The 19257-nt window shown below is 41.1% G+C and overlaps 1 protein-coding gene across 1 annotated transcript; it reads right to left on the reverse strand.

Annotated features, from left to right (window-relative positions):
* Positions 1-2448: 2448 nt before the first annotated feature.
* Positions 2449-18730, reverse strand: CHMP4C (charged multivesicular body protein 4C). The gene is made up of 5 exons (XM_054059897.1): positions 18482-18730; positions 11004-11181; positions 10060-10174; positions 7150-7258; positions 2449-4980 (listed from the first exon to the last, which is right to left on the reverse strand). Exons 1-5 carry the CDS (start codon positions 18675-18677, stop codon positions 4916-4918), a joined length of 663 nt encoding a protein of 220 aa, XP_053915872.1. The 5' UTR covers positions 18678-18730; the 3' UTR covers positions 2449-4915.
* Positions 18731-19257: the final 527 nt, after the last annotated feature.

Genomic DNA, 19257 nt, shown 5'->3' on the forward strand with positions numbered 1-19257 from the left:
CTGGTGCAAACCGCAGCGCTTCAGGGTCTCCACAAACCTATGTGCACACAGGGCACAGACAGCAGGTGGGTACCGGGCAATAGAGTGACCCTACGCATGGGCAGTCACTGCTGACTTCTGTTTAGTTCAGCTGCTGCACGAAGCTGCTTTGGTTGACTCCAATCACAAAAGTAACTATAATACACCTGAATATATTTACATATTAAATACATCTGAAGTTTTACGTTCCTCCTAAAGTTTACATATTTATTTTTTTTCTGAGGCAAGGGTGCTGCATTCAAGGTGGAGGGAAGTCCACGTAAATCCCGTTTGAAGACACGAAACGCTCCTTGCCCACGCTTGAAAGCTGATGCCATGCAATCAATGGAGACTTGGTACCTTCATGGGGTGAGACAGTGAGCTCAGACCAATTAACCCTCGCTTATTTTATTAAATTTAGCTCACTTACAAACCACAGAGCCTCAATTTAGAAACACCCTGCCACGCAAGTCTAGGAGAATCTGATGCCCAAACTGTCAGAGAGGTCACTTGCCCATATCTCATTGTGGTAAAGGGGAAGACAATGACCAGCTGTATTAAAACAGCAACCAGGGAATTACCAAGAGACTTTGTGAGTGAAGAGGAGGAAGTCAGCTAAGCAGACGTACAAGCAAAACATGAGGAGTTGTAACATGCAGCAGAGGGGAAGCCATGCAGCCGAGGGACCGGCATGGCTGTGCCAGACACAGCCATCCTAGTTGTGCAAAGAGGTTTAGAAGTTTAAGCACATATTAACTTTTCATTATTATATTGTCTAGTTTTATCTGTTGCACTGCAGATATTGATCCCAAGTGTATAGTTCAGCAATGACCAAGTAATTACATGTTGGTAACAAAACAATAAACCACTTAAACTGTGATCAAAATCACACGAACCAGTTTTCCTTACAGTATATCTGCCTGAGCACAGCTACGCTGGTGGGTCTTGCAATGGGGACACATGTGAGAAAATAATGACAGCTCCCTAACGTTAGACTTATTTCTTAAGATGTTCAAGCTAGTCCCTGCTGTTCAGCCATTTTTGAGACTAAAGAGCTTCCTCCTTATGTTTAAAATAAATAAATAAATTACATCAATAAAATAATTAAGGCTCTCCATCACGAAAACCTGTGATTTTTCCACTGGAATGTTCCCCATACATGACCCCCCCACCCAGTTCTTCCACTCCCTACAGCTGCATACACAGCAGGTTCGCATATGGTACTAGAACAGTTCCTTGACAGTTTTAGGCCTTACGGTAGGGCAAAAGGCACGCTGCCCAAGCAATCCAACCCTTTCCACACCAGAGTGTGAATGATGGTCTTCAGTCACTGTTCTGACACTTTATACAGATGTGTAAATATACATGTGTTTGTGTACATAAAATGTGAGATGTTACACACACAGTTTCAGGAGATTCTAATGAGATACATAAAACAAAAGCATTATTTTATTGGTTTCAATTCATCCTTGCATTTAGCAATTTTTCTTTTTCACCTTTAAAAGACCTGGCCATTCCTCCTTTTAACCAAGACCTGGAATGTGAAATACACGCAGTTCTGAAACAATGAAGAAGTCTTCGAGGGAGGGTGAGGTAGGTATTTCAGGCACATTAAAATAAAAGAATCTCTTGCAACACAACCGTTGTGTGAAGGAATGCAGCCCATACAGAGGGCTGGAGGGTTTGTTTGCTCGTTGTTTTTTGAAGAATTCTTGAATTCTAACATGATACTGAAAGATTAATACATCAAAATACATTTCCAAATATCCTCTAAAGAGCACTGTATCCTAATGACAGTGTAAGGAGAGTACTTGAAGTTTTGTCTGATAGGAAAATAAATTTAATACAACCAGTAACACAAATACGACACCAAAATTTTTATTCACAGCATATATATATTAAATCTTTTTACATTTTATTCATATATTTTCCCCCTTTTAAAGCTATCCAGATTTAAGATGTCCAACCCTGTTAAGAGAAGAAAACGTTCTGAAAATAAATAAGAAACAAGAAAGGAAGTCAGCTGTAGTATACCATCTGGTGCCACAGCCCTCTTGTAAAATATGTTCCGGTTAATAGAGGATAAATTTACAATAACACGTTGACACTATTCACTCCCATCTGCTTACATACTAAACAAATACCATTGTGGCATGAAGAGACATATGTTCAAAAAAGGAAAAACCATTTGTGCCAGTGTCTTCTGAATTTACGCAGGAGTCACCGCCTCAGCTGAACTGAATCCCTAGAACCTCTTTGCTTTTGAAGAAAACTGGTTCTCATCTGTCTCCCAAACAAATATGGCAACCAGCACTCTAATTCTGGAGATCAATACTGTATTTTGGTTTCCGTACACGACTATATGATCTCCAAGTACAGCTTCACCAACCACAGACGTTCTAGCCAGTGAACTGTTACGTGACTCACACACAAGTTTTTAGAGAAGCTCACCCGAATGATCACAGTTTCATCTCTTCACCATTCACAAATTTTGTTCCTGAAGTGCCTGGTCTGAAATTAATTAGCTGAAGACACCTGAGGCTTCCCAGGATCCACACTAGGCCAAAGCATTGCTGGAGGTCAGCAGTCAGGTACTAGCTTGCAGAGACCTTCTCTAGGATTTCTTCTCCCCTACAGGGTGTTCCCACGGGAAGTTCTTACAGAGAAAGAGCAGGTCCACATTTTCCAAAACAGATTGAAAATCACTTTAGTTACAAACTGGAAACTTAGAGATCTATTTTGGTTAGGTTACAGTGCACTTTAAATAAGCTGCTGTGTAAGTGCCAAGTACTGGAAATCTACTAATTCAACCAAGAACAGATGCTACAAGCCAGCTTTTCCAGGCTAAGTGGGACTATGTTGGCATGGCCTTGCATTTAAAAATACCAGATGCATCCATGGCCAACCTCACACAGTGATGCCATCAGTGTACACTATTACTTTCTGTACCCAATTCAGATACTTGCATAGACTGCACACTTTGAAAACAGGATTCCAGCCAAAAAGATTAGCAAATGGATTCTAAATAACACAGAATATTTGTTCTGAATTTCAGTAAGCATGAAAACTGAGTAACATTTTGTTAGTGTTTCATTTTCTGCCAGGAGTTTAAAATATATTTTTAAATTTAAGGCAGTTCTTTAATTTTTTGTTTGTTTGTTTTTAAAACAGAATTTGAATAGTTCTAGGTTTTCTCTACTCTCAACAGAAAGGGACAATTTTCCTGGTGCCTCCAAACTTTGGGACAGAATTAACATAATACATTTCCAGTAGGAAATTAATTTGAAGTAAAATGGCAAGGCTTGATTCTCCTTTCATCTGGACGCAAACCAAAACCAATTCCACTACAGAAAATGAAAGAGCCCTGAACAAATGGAATTTCTCCACAGGATTTGTAAATTTTGGGGTTTGTCCACAGAAATCAACTGAAAATTTTCTGAGCACGCCATGTCCAGAAACACACATTAGCTTATGCTTAACCTAAAATCCAGTAAAGTGAAGTCTATTGTGGCCTATCAAAGGTAAACACTCAGGAAATCACAGGCTGAAGTCCACAGGAAAAAAAGTCAGTCCTCTGTTGCTACAGATATACAGAAACCAAGTCTCCCACTATTCCCCAAGTGGTTCAATCTTGAGTACGCTTAATTTGAAAACAAGAAACCTAAATCAATGCCATTCTGCTTCCCACTTCCCTGGTAAATCCACAGTGGCTTACTATTTGTAATTAACAGCTGGCTGCTAGCATAGAGCTTAAGTCTTATTTAATAAAATTCGTTAGTACAAAGCAGCTCATTTAATTTTTGGTTTGTATTTGAACAGTGATTGTGTTGTATACGTAGTAGTTTAGCAATCAGAGTGGCATTTGTTCCTTAAGCTAAAAAGTTGTCAGATAATAACACATCAACTTTACAAATAATTCAGAATCATCTTCTAACCAGGGTTAGAAACACATTTCAAATACAGCATGCTGGTGTTACTACTCAGTTTCTGAATGGAAAGAGAGAAGAACTAAATGCTCAGGAACTGCAATCATTTTGAAACTGTATAATTAAACAAAGAAATGCGTTACTAACTTCTTTGTGGATGGGTATTATCACACAACACAGTGGAGGAGAACAACACAGGAAGGTCGAACCTCTTCTGGATTTTTTTGACAGGGTTAGCAGCAATCAGTTTTGTTTGGCAGGGATATATAAGAACTTGGACATTTCATTTTCCCCAGTCACTGTAAAATAGTTTTTAAAACTGAATTTGAAATAGTTCAAAATATGATTCAAGTTGACCTTTAGAAGTACATGGAATATTATGGCCAAAGTTTAAAACAAAATTAAAAAAGCTATCCCACTTCAAAAAAATCTACAGAACCGTCTCCTCTTAATATCTAGGACACCAGAATTTGCTCCAAACAGTTTAAATCTCCATTCCCAAATGAACAGCTATTAACACTTGGGCTCCAAGAAAATTGCAAGCAGAGACATGTACAAAGCTGTTTTGCCGATATTCAAATGATCTGAACCAAATAACCCTCTAGGATAGGGCCTTGATGACTTATTTAACTTTTTCTTTTCCACAATTAATCCAGCTGTGTGCATCAGTGAGGCGCACAGGTTTTACAAACCAGCAAGATATAGTAAGACTTTACCTAATAAAAACTGTTGCTCAAAGCAAAAATCCCTGGCCAACCTTTAATACTTGGTGACTTTGGCAACTACTGCATTTCATGTTTTTCTTTTTAAACTAGTTTTGTAATATGACACTACCACTATTCTTAGCAAGATTGTCCATAACAACCCCAGCCTGTACAAAATGCAACCACACTGAATCAGTAGTTATAAAAAGGCATCACAGCTCTTTACACCTGCACTGTGATGTTCAGCGTTATAAAAAACCCATTCTGTTATGAAGCCCAGGCAGCCAGCTGCTTCATTTCATCTTCATCCTCTGCTCTCTTCCTAGTCGATGCTGCAGAAAAAAAGAGATCAACAATAACCATCAATTAATGTAACAGTCAGAAACATTTTATTTGTTAGCACGAGGACTCTCAGTGCTTTCCAGTTTGAAGACCTCGGATCAATTTACTAAGCTGCAAGCTAAACACAGGTAATGCAGTAATGAAGCTGACGAGAAATGCAACTATTTTGCCTCACCATTATACAACCCTTGAGGTTAACAATATAGGTCTGATGTAACTCCTACCACAGAGAGCAAACATGCACAAGAATGCAGCTAGTTCTCTCATGGTCACTTCAGCAGGCAAGAGTGACCTACCCTTGGCCGGCTGTACATCCTGCCACCTTTCTAAACAATGCTGAAGGGTTCTGCATGTGCAGGTCCAGTCTCCAAATGGGCTCATCCCATTTTAATGAGAGGTGTCATTTATTAAAAGGGAGAAAAATTCCCCAACTTACTTTGCTCAGGTGGCATCGCTTAACTGCTGTGGTCACAACAGCAGCAATTCCCAACTCTGTACCAGGTCCTCCCAACGCCTCCTCTTTCTTTCTTGTTTTTTTACCCAAATCTCCTATCACACATCTTTCACATTACCTGAAGTAAAGCCTCACCCAAATAGTTTAATTCATCTACCTACAAACTGGATGCCCAACAGCCCAGGTTCAGCCACAGACTGTCTCCATCTGTGCATGTCAGGATTTGCATTCCTCCAATCGTCAATGGGACTCTGTTAGTGGGTGCAATGCTCTGGTAACTTTACCTCTCATCTGTGGTAGCCATAATGCTGGGAGCCACCAGCCTGAGAGGGGCTGAAGTGACCACCTTTGAGGACTAAAGCTGAGAGAAGGACGTGGAAGACCAGGGGTCCAGTCCCTACTCTGCGAGTGCCACTGGCTCACTGTGCAAGTGGGGAAGGTCACTACGCCTTGTTCCATCTCAGTTTCCTCATCTCTCAAATCAGGAGGGTAACATGCATCTCCAATTAGAAGCATTATAGAACCATTAACTGTTGTTCTTATTTTGCCATTGCTGTGTAATAGTAAGCAGCCAGTTTCAGAAAAGAGAAGCCGGTTTCACAAGGCCTTAAACTAATTATAACCACCTAATTTTGCCTGAAGTAGCCATAAAGACAGATGAAGGAGCAAATTAAGATAGTGAGAAGCACATGGACATGGCATGGGTTTAATGAAAACATCAGCTAGCACAGCTGGATCTGGAAGAGGATGTAAGAACAAGCCATAAATGCCCAGACTGCAATTTGCACTGGGTTTTCCTAAATTCATTTTTTTACTAGCAATTTGTTCTGCAATTTCCTTACGTTGGTGAGGCCACAATCCCAGTTTGAACATTTTAAACTGCTTCTCAGGGATTTAAGTGCCGTCTGCCAAAACACACAAAAGACTCTTTGTGCTGAGCTTGTCCAGGTAACATGTTCTGCAGCAGAAGGTAATGTAAGCAACCTGTGCCACATCTGAGCTGTCCCTGCCACCAAATATACATATTCTTACTAGCATCAGTACATAGTAAGTCTTTCAGCTGATAGAGGACCACAGGGACACTGTGAAAGGTGTAGTTAAAAGCTGACCGTCTCTGGCTTAGTTAAAAATGAACAGGGCAGAACTACAGAAAGACTACTGCTTAATTCCAGGAATAAGTCTGTTCTGTACAAAGAAAGCAAAAGAATGACAATATTTCTCTGAACACGTACTTCCTGATTATCTCCTTAATTTCTAACTAAAATACCAGTGGCAAATATCAAACCACTACCCTACAAAGCTGGATCGTCATGACACAAGCATTTTGAATCTAGGTCAGACTCTAATTAAAAAAGACTAAAGATTAACTGCCAAAAAAAAAACCAAAACAAAACCCAGCTTCCCAGTCCCCGGTGATCTCATTACATTTCAGTAGGAGATGCGTCAGTTTTTGTGCAAGGTCAAGCTCCCCAAGACTGTCTCCTCAATTCTACTGAGAATTTGATCCCAAATGCTTTCATACAGTAAACCAGAACTCCATTCTGTTTTTTCTGCTAAATACATAAAAAAAAATAGGAAAAGGAATCTATAATACTTTAAAATTTAAAGCAGAGTTACACAGGTATCTGAAACTCTCTCTTCCTCTCCTCCTACTTGTAGCATAGCTTAATCATAAGAAATATAAAATGGCAAGCAGGCAGTTTACCAGGGCGTGAAGGCAGCGATGTGGACGGAACACTTGGCAACCTGACATCTCTCATTCCCTTGTTCAGTTCTTCTTGCTCCAGTTCTTCTAATTCTGCCATCAACTCATCCTAAATTCAAGGAAAACATAATTTACAAATTCATTGTCCTGACAGTGATCTCAGGCAAGGGCACATTTAAACACCACGAAGCAAAGCACTACTGAAGAAACAGTTTACACCTGAAAACAAATACAAAAAACCAGCATATCACAAGTATAATTTTTAGTAAAAGTGGGCAATAATAATAAACCTTAATTGAACGTTGAAAGAAGTATGATAGATATTAGAAACAAGACAAGGAATAAAATTAGAAAAAAAGCTGATGGCAGTGTAATGGTTATCAAAAGGGCAAACACATTAAAAATAAAAGGTCCTTGGCCATTCTCAGGTTTCTTCAAAAATCTAGAGCCTGTACTGTTTAGCAGATTTAAGTTTTAATGTGCATTTTCTCTCGTTTTTAAAAAGAAACAGCTCCCACTGGTTATATGGTAGGCTGTCACTAAACATTATGCTTCAGCCCTATCACACAAGTCGAGGATTACATATGATTTCAAAGCAACCCTGGCATCAGAGCTGTCCTCGTGGGTCCTGTTATTCGCTACTGAAGCATGTAACATTCTTGGGCTTTTAGCTGCAGAAGCTGATTTGGACAGATGATCTAATTCACTTGTATAATATTAAAAATAAAAAGACTATCAACTTTTTTCTAAAAAGCAAATACTTATTCCTTGCCTGGACTTTCCCTAAGGAAGCTAGATATTACATATTTGTAGAGAAATTGACCTTTGCCAGATTGATAAAATGGTTTAAAAACTAACAATTTGCTACAGCCACTTTTGCCCAGTGTTATCTACTAGGTAATGGAATGGGCTTTGCCTACCCATTTACACCTAACTTAACATCAATATGGAAGTTGAAATGACAATTACATATCCACCACAGGCATTCCCAGACTTACTTTTTCATGTTTTTACATTCTAAGACCAAAAAAAAAAAAAAAAAAGCTACAGTTTGTTTGGGATTTGCAGTGTGAACTATCTAAAAGTTTCAGCATCAGGTCCACACCTGATGTTCGGTTCACAGCTGATCTCTCAAAGAAATGTGCAAGCTGGGGCCCCGTGTCTAACTAAGGCATTTAGCTGTGGTGCAGATATTTGTACTTTAGGTGCCTCAGTCAGTGCTGTGAATACAAGCTTCTTAAAGTTGAGTGTTCAAGTTGTTGGATAGCCAATGGAAACAGGTATTTCTGAAGACCTCTAGATGGTCATCTCTCTCCCACACCAAATCAGTCCTTATCAGCCTCTGCTGAACAACTAAACAATTAAGAGGCAGTGTCAGCCAGAACAGGCTCTCCTTAAGGAGAAAAAAAGAAACAAAACAGAACGAAAAACAAAATACAGAGTGAGAAAGAAAAGAAACAAACAAAAGAAAAAGGTAAAACAAACCCTGATCATGACCCCTATGCCTTTCACATCGTAACGTTATGACTAGAACACATGCTTTCAAAGTGGGAGACTCAAGCCTTAGGTTTTTCTCATCCTCAAGCATCTATATAACTTATATTTCCCACAACTGAGGAATTGCTGTACAACCAGGCTGTGGAATACTGTAATAGCTATAACAAACCCTTTTTTTCTTCTCTTGAACTTTGACTAAAAAGAGAACAGAGGGAAGATATCATGTGAACTCTCAGGTTCCAGTACTTTTCTCAGTTGTTTGAAGCCCAGTTTACACAGGCCAAATCCTATTCTTTAATGCCAATATTGATAATATGTTTCTTGGAAAAATCTATCTACACAAAAAAACAGTAAAGCACATAATGGGAACAACAGACAGAGAATAGTTACTTAATTACAAAAATTATAACTTGAATGAAACCTTTCCCTCTGTCAAGTAAATATGATATAGAGCAAGTATTTTTCCATGCTGCCCATTTGGGCACACAGAGCAAATTAGTTGGGGACAGACTGAATTGTTTGATTCTTTAGGACATCCTTCAAATGATCCCTAGTGCTTGGTCATTTTAAAACATAGTTAAAAACCAAAACCAAACCAGTTATGATACTGAGCATGATACTCAGCTCTGCGTTCCACGGGTTGCAGGAATTTTGAGTATACCTGACCCCTGAGTATCCAGTCATGCTTGGCTCAGAAGTAAGTAATGTCCTGCTTAGATATACAAAATCAAGGCCAGGGACACAAGATTAAAGCTACTGCAACAAATTTTCAGAAGGTCCCAAGCACCTTGTGGGGGTTGCAGAAGAACAAGAGCTCAAGGAATAAACCTCATTGCCTCCAACAGGAATTACTTCTACCTAATGGATCTACTTCTGTAGAAAATCTGGAAAACTGGGAAAGTACCTGCACCTCCAAACACCAAAAAAAGACCTTAAAAAAACAAATGGTCCAAATATTCAGAATTGCGAATAGCAGCCTGTTCATGGCAAAGGAATATGCACTTAGTCAAACAGATGTCTATTTGGAGCTCAAAAAATTACACGTTTCAGTGTCCACTTGGAGCAGTACAAATTACATGTTTCAGTGACCTCCTCCTTCCATGGTACAAATGAGAATAACAACCAACAGGAGTGCAACTGAAGTTGCCTTTTAAAGAAAACTATATTAAAACCCTGTAATTTACATACTTGTATTCATACGTATATTGTATTATAAACTTTATTTATTTATGTATATGTGATTGTTTGTATATATGCAAAAAATTATAAAAATGTCCTAGATAGGGTAAGCTAGAACCAAGGAATTTCATATCCACACCTTTTGAGAAACACACCGCTGGAAGCCACTACACAACAAAATAACTATGGAGTCATTTAACAGCTAAAACTAACAGGCTTTACTGAAGTACTAACCTCATCAAACTCATCAGCAAAACCAGCTCGGTTTGAGATAGCATCTGAAATTTCCTGGGCAACATCTTGCTGTTCAGTGATATCTTGCATCAAATCATCAATTTTGTTCAAGTCCCTGGAGAGAGAACATGGAAATATTTTTCAAACATCTTCCAAATCCTACAAAGAGACTCAAAGAAACTTGAACAGACCCTAGTTTCTTTTTACACCCATGGATGTATAGACAGCAGAACTCACAGGGAATAATTTCCTTCACCTACATCTTATTGTTTCTTGGCAAGCTTCTGCATGGTTTAGATAGTCAAATTTCTTCCACTTTGGGTTTATAACAAAGGTCAACGTCTTAATAGACGGATCTTTTTTGATGTTAAGCTTTAACCAGAACTGGGCAAACTTAACAGGACTATACTCCTTTTAGTTTCCCTTTATTGTTAACTTCATTATTGTTTCAGTTCCTGTTTACTTCTCCCAGAACAACCTTTCTGATTTAACAATGTTTATTCAGGCAGGGGAACACCTCTTGAAACAATATAGGACATACAAAAATACTACACACGCACAAAAAAAAAAGTAAAAAATCATTCTCTCTTTTATTCGGATCTAATTACTACTTAGAATCATACAGTCCAGCTTATGGACTTTGAGGAAAAGTTTACAGTTTCTTAAACTAAGTTTTCTTCTGGAAAAAAACAAGGGCAGAGGCCAGTGTCTGCTAACAAGGCAGACTTGAAAAAAACAGGTGCCACACGGATGTCTCTGGTTAACTGGACTTCCTTCTAGACTTGCTGTTAAGAATTTTTTCCGCCAAATGTAACATTACAGTACCAACAGTTTTCCTGACATTAAATGCCTGAACCCAAAATCACACCAAAACTGCCTGACTTGATGAAATAGTCTGAAAGTGGTTAGTAAGCTCAACTTGAAAGCTATTAGAACACACTTACATGTTTTCATGCACTTTTTTCATAGCTTGTGCAGCATAACCCATATTCTTGAGCACTTCTGTGTTGGTGTGGGAATTTTCCAGTGCCTCTCTCTGGAACTCAATGGTTGAAAGCGTTCCATCAATTTGACTCAACTGTTTCTCATACCTCTTTTTTCTCTTCAGTGCTTGTAAGGCAGCTGGAAAGCAAAGAGGCAAAGTGCACTGCGTATTTATATGGCAAAATGCAAGATCAAGTAGTTCAGCACCGAGACGACCTGCAAAATTTATAAATCTCACTCTCCTACCTTACTAGTAGGGAGACAAACTTTGACCACACCAGATCAGCAGCCTGTTTATGACCAACATGCTGTTGCATGAAAATGCTGGGAAGCCTCTTTTAGATAAACTCCTTTTAGCACCACATCAAAGAGCAGCTTCTTCCTCCACTGCGAGAGATCTTGAACTCCATCCTGTGCACACAGGCAAAGCAGGGAAGAGGGGAAGGAAAAAGGAAAACATCAGAGAGAACCCAGAAAGAAGGAAACAGAAGAAAGTAACAGAAGAGAAAGCAATACTTAAGTAAAAATAGGGGAAGACAGAATAAGATCTGTCACAATAATCACATCACCACCAATGCTACTTTCCAAACTTTGTCCCAGCAGCAGAAACCATCAAGTCCAATGGAAAGCCCAAATGGCCTAACCATATATGTGGACTAGATCAGAGAAGGACTCACATTTCTCTGGCTTTCACCCTGCATCTATTTCTAACAATCACTTAGAAGCATGACCTTTAAACCTTAGAACGTGAAAACATGCAGAACTTTGTAGACACAGCCACAGTCAAATCCAGCTACTCTCCATTATCATTGTAAATTGTTGAGATTAGTCTTGTCTATTTGCCAAGTTATGAGCAGCATACTTTGCCCAGAGTAAATCGCTACCAGAATAAACATGTGACAAGCAAGAGGAGAAAACCACTTTCTCTTGGCCTCTGGGTGTGGAATACAGATAATCTTGCCATAAGCATTTCCTGACCACTGTCCTTTCCAAAACTACACATGTGCCAGGCAAGAGAAAAAAAAATAAAAACACGAAACCAAAAGAGGCTGAGTTAACCCCTTGCTTTTTCAATGCTGTTAATACCCATGTCCTTTCCCCCGTCTCATATATTTAATTTTTATATTAGGCTCAGAGCCAGCAAGCAACAACAGCTCAGCAGCCCCTTAAACTCAAACAGCCAATAGCAGCAATTACTGTTGCTGTCCTATTCAGATAATTACCCAAATGCAATAACAATGAGCTTTGATGTTGAGGTACACAACTTTTTGAATGAAGTTAGGATGCCTCCAAGAATATAGATTTACGGTGTGCAATAACACACTAAGAATCTAGTGCTATGTTGACAAATACTTGAATCAACATGGTCAAAACTGCCCATCATTAGCTGTGCAAGCACAAGCATTCACACAGCCTAAAATACACATCACCTTCTGGTACGTGCAGTAAAACAGCTTCAGGACAGCAAATCTCAATCAGAACAGATTAATCACAGTATTCAAATCCAGTATTTTCCTAGGTTTTGGAGTATGGTCCAAAGAGCACAGAATCATAGAATTGTTTAGGTTGGAAAAGATCTTTCAGGTCACCAAGTCCAACCCTTAATGTAGCACTGCCAAGCTACCACTAAATGTCCTTAAGCTACACGTCTACATGTCTTTCAAACACCTCCCCTGGGTAGCAAGTATGAACCCTAGAACAACGTCATGCAAATGGCAAATGTGAGAATTGTAAAATTCTTATTGGCAATTCCAAAATACATCAGTCTGACTTAATGTCAGATATTATTTTTACCTACTTATTACTTTCACCTACTTTTTTATGCTTATTATTGGTAGCAGTAGGACACCAGCCACTCTCTTCCTCAGCTCCAGCTGAATCAACATCTGACCCTGGATTCTGACGTTAAGAAGCCAGAGATTCCCAGTAAATTCAGTAGTCTGAAACCATGTATAACATCAGCTGCGCCAAAGACTAAAGCTCTTTGGACTGTGGAGCTCTAACTGGCTGGTGCAGAAAGGCTTCAGCCGGAATATGCAGCTACCACAGTGAAATACTTCCAGTCAGTGTTCTTCAGAAATGGGACTCTATAACAATGCTGTTATTGACTGCTCTGAGGGAAAATGGGATTTCCTCAGTTACACACAAAGCAGTTGTTTCCAAAAGCTTAAGGTCCATATAATAAAATTTAATTAAACCACACCCAAATTAAGAAAAAACACAGATGCTAGACTCGGTGACTTCACCCATTCATAAGCAGCTTTTCCTAATTATTGTAGTGCAAGGTTTCTTTACTCTCTTTAGTTTTACCAGTGACTTACAGAACAGAGCACTTCATGAACTTTGAAGTGCTTTTCAAATGCACATCCAAATACTTTAAAATTTGTACACAGCTCTTAGAAATAGAGGATAAAGATGCTTCACTGAAACACTACTGCATTATAATAATCAGACTGAAGAACATGTGGATCAAAAAATAAACAAACTGAGCAGAGGACAAGCTTACTCCACTGAAGGTCTAAGAATGGCACTGAAAAAGGGTGTTGCCCATTCCAAAGATTTCCAAGGAGAAAGAGAGTCCAGAGAGGACTAAGCATGTGTACAGTCTGAGGAAGTAGATGTAATTAATTCCAATTCAACCAGGAAGAGGTTGAGGTCTTCTCCAGGAAAAAAACCAAACTCATACATTGTCTCTGTCGTGCTTCAAAGAAGCAGATTCAACTCCTGCATTTCCTAATGAAGCAGTTCGCAGTTGGCTCGGCTTTAGCACGTTTCCTACACTCTGCCTCTGAGTCCAGCAAGCAGGATGCAGCTCATAGACAAGGAAACACTGCTTTTAATCTGAGTTTTTATTTTCAAGATAAGTGGCTGGGACAACAGTAGACTACCATTTTAGTTTAAGTATGCATATAAAGAACTCCTGTTACTGACATACGGAATATCCATGTTCCTAAATGAAAGAACAAAAGTAGTAACATAGAAAGAGTTGTGCGACCCTCCTCACAGTTTCAGGACAGATCAGAACAAAAAGAGATAGTACAGTGATAACAACACTTTTACCTGTCAAACCCACCACCAACACCCATCAGTATAGGGATTACTAACAGCCTTATCTTCTTAATGAGAAATAAAAGCATTGTTTAGTAATCCTTAAAATTCCTGGGGGGGAAGCTGGTGAAAAAGGAAAAGGGTGTTTCTTCAGAAGATATAACACCACTGTGTAAATACTGGATATTATTCTTGGACACAATTCATACACTTTCACAAGGCTAGTCCTGCAAGGCACTGTTGGATCACAACTTATGATCTCCCTTGTACCAGTGACAACCTAAAGAAATGCTGCTGAGGCCATAAAAATCATACCAACTTAAGAAACCTCATTATCAGCATTCATAAACCTTAAAACCTTGTGAGGGAATCCACATACCATTACAGCTGAGGTGCTAACTGAAGAACAATAATGCACTTGACTCATTACAGCCATTCCAGTTCATGACAAGACACTTCAAGCATATCACAAAGAGCAGAGAACAACAGCTGTAATTCACAGAACAAAGATACACTGAAGGCTTGCTCATATCACCTCACCAGAAACCCTCAATCCCAACCTGCCATACACGCTGCTATAGGTATGATGGACCTGGACTCGTCCATGTTAACACGTAACTACTACATTGCTGTTTGGTTTCAACAGCTCTCTGCTTACAACTCACTCATTGAAAAGGAATGCCATACGACTACATAAGCCCTACCCAGATGTACCACACCACATATTTAGTAGTATTTACTTGTAAAAACCTACCTGTTCTTCCAACTTTCTAGATCAGTTTTGTTCTGAGAAGTACTATGCAGCTCTGTAGTAGTACCACGGTTAAGATTTAATCCTATTTCGGATTACTTTTTTTAATTTAATTCTTTTAATGTAGCTATTTTTTAGGATCGATGAAAGACTCCAGGCTGAAACAACACTCATTCATGTGTTATTTTCAGGGGCACACTTCAGAAAACACATTTCATTTTTCAAACACATGTTCTTTAAATTTGCCTGCATGATCTTTGAAATACTGACAATGAAAGGTCAGTCTGAACATGGAGCTGGCAGCTGCACACTAGCTAGAAGAGATATTAAAAAAAATACAACAAGAGATACAAAGAAAAAATCTTGAGGTTTTATCTGGAATGGGGGGAGATGAACAGTGCTAACTGGCAAAAGAAATACTGTTTATAAGCTTTGCGGGAGGAATTCCACCACACTGTTCCAAAAACCCTCAAGTGGTCTACCTACAGCAAAATATTAATGTGGAATGCTGGAAATATATTACCCCAAAAGCGTAGCTTATTTCAGATTAGGTACAGGAACTGCAAAGATAATCAATCCATAAAGGAGAAGCCAAATATATTTAAGTGATGTTTCACACCTATTTGCATAGCTAATGTGTTACGGCTTTTAAATCACGTTAAGCCTACTGATGTCACATGCACTCATCAGAGAATCATCTGAACTCATGAAAAACTGCTGGTGCTTGAATCTGCTCTCTTGTGTCAATGTAACTGACTCAGACTCACGTGCCTGAAACACAAATGAGATCATGCTAATTTGGTGCATTTCCTATAGCTAGATACATCTTCCTCCACTCTCACAGACACTCCTGTTTTAGCTTCCACAGGCTTCTCCACAGATGCAATTAAGAAAAAAAACAACACCAAAAATTACCTGCAAGGTCTCTTTGAAACATTCACCTTAACAAGGAAACATAGATCAAAACTTTTATTCTCTCACTCATGTCTTTATTTAGATAATGCTACAGTAGATGCTGGTCAGCACAGATTTCCTCTGAACTATATAGTACAGCATACCAGCTCACGTGCTGTTATATGTAAATCAACAGCAATACAACTGTAAAGCAATGGACGTATCAAATGAAGGGGTATTCTTGGGTATTTAAGTTCACTCAATAGCCTGCTAAATTCAAGCACTTCAGCACCACAAGCTTAGTTTCTCCTCTGACTGTAGTTAAGACTATCCCATTTTGGCTTCGGAGCCATTTCTGGCATGAAAAAAATTCCCACTCTGTACTCCTTGCCCTACTTCAACCTCTCTCCTATCCTTAATTGCAGGTTCCTGAGTAAACAACAAGATAAAAATGAGTTATTTTTAACCACAATCAGCTCAACAATCCAGTTTGTAGCACAACTCCACAAATGCCGGCATGGATAAAACTACAGGAACTGCATACTGAGCACTGCAATGGGAGAAAAGCTTCAAATGTTGCACACCTGAAGCACAAGGCCATAGCTTGATGAATACCTGGAACCAGCACAAACCAGCCTAGTTAAAGGATAAGCATATCCACCTTCTCCCAACAAGTATTCATCCGTGCCTGTGCACCACCCTCTTCTTCATGTATGCAGCCTGCATAGTCAGCTAGGTAAGTGCAGCTCAACCTACCCTGGGTAAAAAAAAATAGAAAAAACCCCCCATGATATCCTACAGCGGCATCCAGCTTTCTGAAACATACCCTTCAGGGAGCTCTGCCAAGGAAAGGAAGGGAGCAGCACAGGGGCAGAAGCAAGGCAGGAAGCATTCCTTCTTCTTACAGTCACACCAGCTTAAAGCCAAGGCTGGGGATGAAGTTCCACAGTAACATGTCTGGATCTAAACAGGACTTGCTACAGGCATAGGAGCAGGTCTATTTTCTTATGTCAGCTCTGCTGCTCAGGCAATTGCACAGTGAACCAGTTCTGGGAGCCATCCGGTCACTCTGTCTCACAGCAAATTAGTTTTCAGCTAAATCACCTCCCCAAAGTAACTCACTGTGCCAGTACAGAGGTGCCAGTATCTGCATAATGGGACAAAACAGACACTCCAGTAGGAGCCAAGGGAGTAGAAAGTTTGGAACCAGGACAACCCCAACAGTCTGGGATTGTTGCACAGCAGCAGGCTCAGTTTTGCTGCTGAACTGGCTTTACTCACTGTTTGTGACTTCAAATCTGTCCTGTCTCGACAGATGCTTTTAAATCCTTTCTAAATGAAAGCTTTCTGCTAATGATTATTAAATGATAAAATATTACAAATACCTTAAAGGGTTAACCACGTTGTCTTTAACATGTAAGTCCTTACAATTTCGAAGCTACATGGCATTAATTTTTTAAATTATCCAGCAGCAGAAAGAGCAGATGAACGAGCTACTTTCTCATTGTACCACGGATCTTTAATTTGAAATGCCTTGCTTCTGTTTTGAAGTATTTAGAGAAAAATAAAGCTCAGAGTGGACAAGCACAACTCCAGGTAACTTTAGGAATTAATTAACTTGTTTCTTGAAGGTTTCCCAGACACACTAGATACCATAATTTTCTTCCCCGAGATGACATCAAGCGTATAAGAAATATCCAGACCTTATTATTCCTTAGTATCCTCTCCTTTGCTGCTAACAACAACCCAGACCAGTAAATCAGCAATGCTCTGACCAATCACTCACATTTTACTGGTATCACATACTTCTCACATGATTTGAGGCCAATCATTGAATCGCTATGTTCCTTAGTTACCAGAAGTATATTCGCCAGCCCTCACAGTGGGGGCAACATGAATTCATCCCTGAATATACAGGAAATCCTCAAATGCTTCCTCCCCCTCTGCCATCTGTACAGCCAGCACATGACACCCAAGCTGTGACCTTCATCCACACGAAGTAACTGGGCTGCATCGAAAGAAGCGTGGCCAGCAGGGCGAGGGAGGTGATTCTGCCCCTCTATTCCTCTCTTGTGAGACCTCATCTGGAATAATGTGTCCATTCTGGAGTGCTCAACAGAAGAATATGGAGCTGTTGGAACGGGTCCAGAGCAGGGCTGCAAAGACGATCAGAGGGCTGGAGCACCTTCCATACAAGGACAGGCTGAGAGAGTTGGGGTTTTTCAGCCTGGAGAAGAGAAGGCTCCAGGGAGACCTTATAGTGACCTTCCAGTACCTGAAAGGGCTACAAGAAAGCTGGACAGGGACTGTTTACAAAGGCATAGAGTGATAGAACAAGGGGCAATGGGTATAAACTGGAGAGGGGCAGAGTTAGACTAGACATAAGGAAGAATTTCTTCACGATGACAGTGGTGAGGCACTGGCACAGGCACATCCCTGGAGATGTTCAAGGCCAGGTTGTATGGGGCCTTGGGCAGCCTGATCTAGTGGCATGTCCCTGCCCATCGCAGGGGGGGTTGGAACTGGATGATGCTTAAGATCCCTTCCAACCCAAACCATTCTATGATTCTACGAACACGACTTTGCAGCACCACTTACCGTCTGGGGTGCACAGCACCAACAAAAGCACCGCACAGGGAACCACAGGTATCAAGTTACGAACAAAGCACCCCGTTATCAGCCCTGCATAACCAGCGCACTGCACACCTGGACCCCGCGGACCCGCAGCGGGCTGCTCGGACTCACCGCGTTTGTTCCTGGTGCCGTGCAGCCGCGCCGCCGCCAGCTCCCTCTCGATCCTCGTCTCCAGGTACTCCTGCTTCTTGCCCAGCATCTCCTCCGTCTCCCGCAGCCGGGCCAGAGCCTCCTGCGCGGAGGGCGCCCCGCGGCCCTTGGCGGCGGCCGAGCCGCCCCCCTTGAACAGCTTGGAGATCTTGCTCATGGCGGCGGCGGCGGCGCGAGGACACGGAAACCGCCCCGCACAGCGCCCTCCGCACCTGGCGGCGGGAGAGGAGAGGGGGGCGGGAGGGGCCGGGAGGGGCGGGGCCGGGGCCGGGAGGGGCGGGGCCAGGGGTGGGGGGGCGGGGCCGGGGCGGGAGGGGCGGGGCCAGGGGCGGGAGGGGCGGGGCTGGGGAGCGCCCGTGGGACCCCGCGCTGCTGGGGCGGGAGCTTCGTTTGTGCTAAGTAGTAAATGACATTTATCAGAGGCTGGAGCATCTCTGCACGAGGGAGGGCTGAGAGTTGGGGCTGTTCAGCCTGAAGAGAAGAAGGCTCTGGGGGAATATTATAGCGACCTTCCAGTACCCGGAGGGGCTACAGGAAAGCTGGGGAGGGACTGTTCACAAAGGCTTGTAGGGATAGGACTGGGGGCAACGGGTATGACCCTCTATTCCTCTCTTGTGAGACCGCATCTGGAATAATGTGTCCATTCTGGAGTGCTCAACAGTAGAATATGGAGCTGTTGGAACGGGTCCAGAGCAGGGCTGCAAAGACTATCAGAGGGCTGGAGCACCTTCCATACG

This window comes from Cuculus canorus, chromosome 2, assembly GCF_017976375.1.
Source record: "Cuculus canorus isolate bCucCan1 chromosome 2, bCucCan1.pri, whole genome shotgun sequence".
NCBI classification, from domain to species: domain Eukaryota; kingdom Metazoa; phylum Chordata; class Aves; order Cuculiformes; family Cuculidae; genus Cuculus; species Cuculus canorus.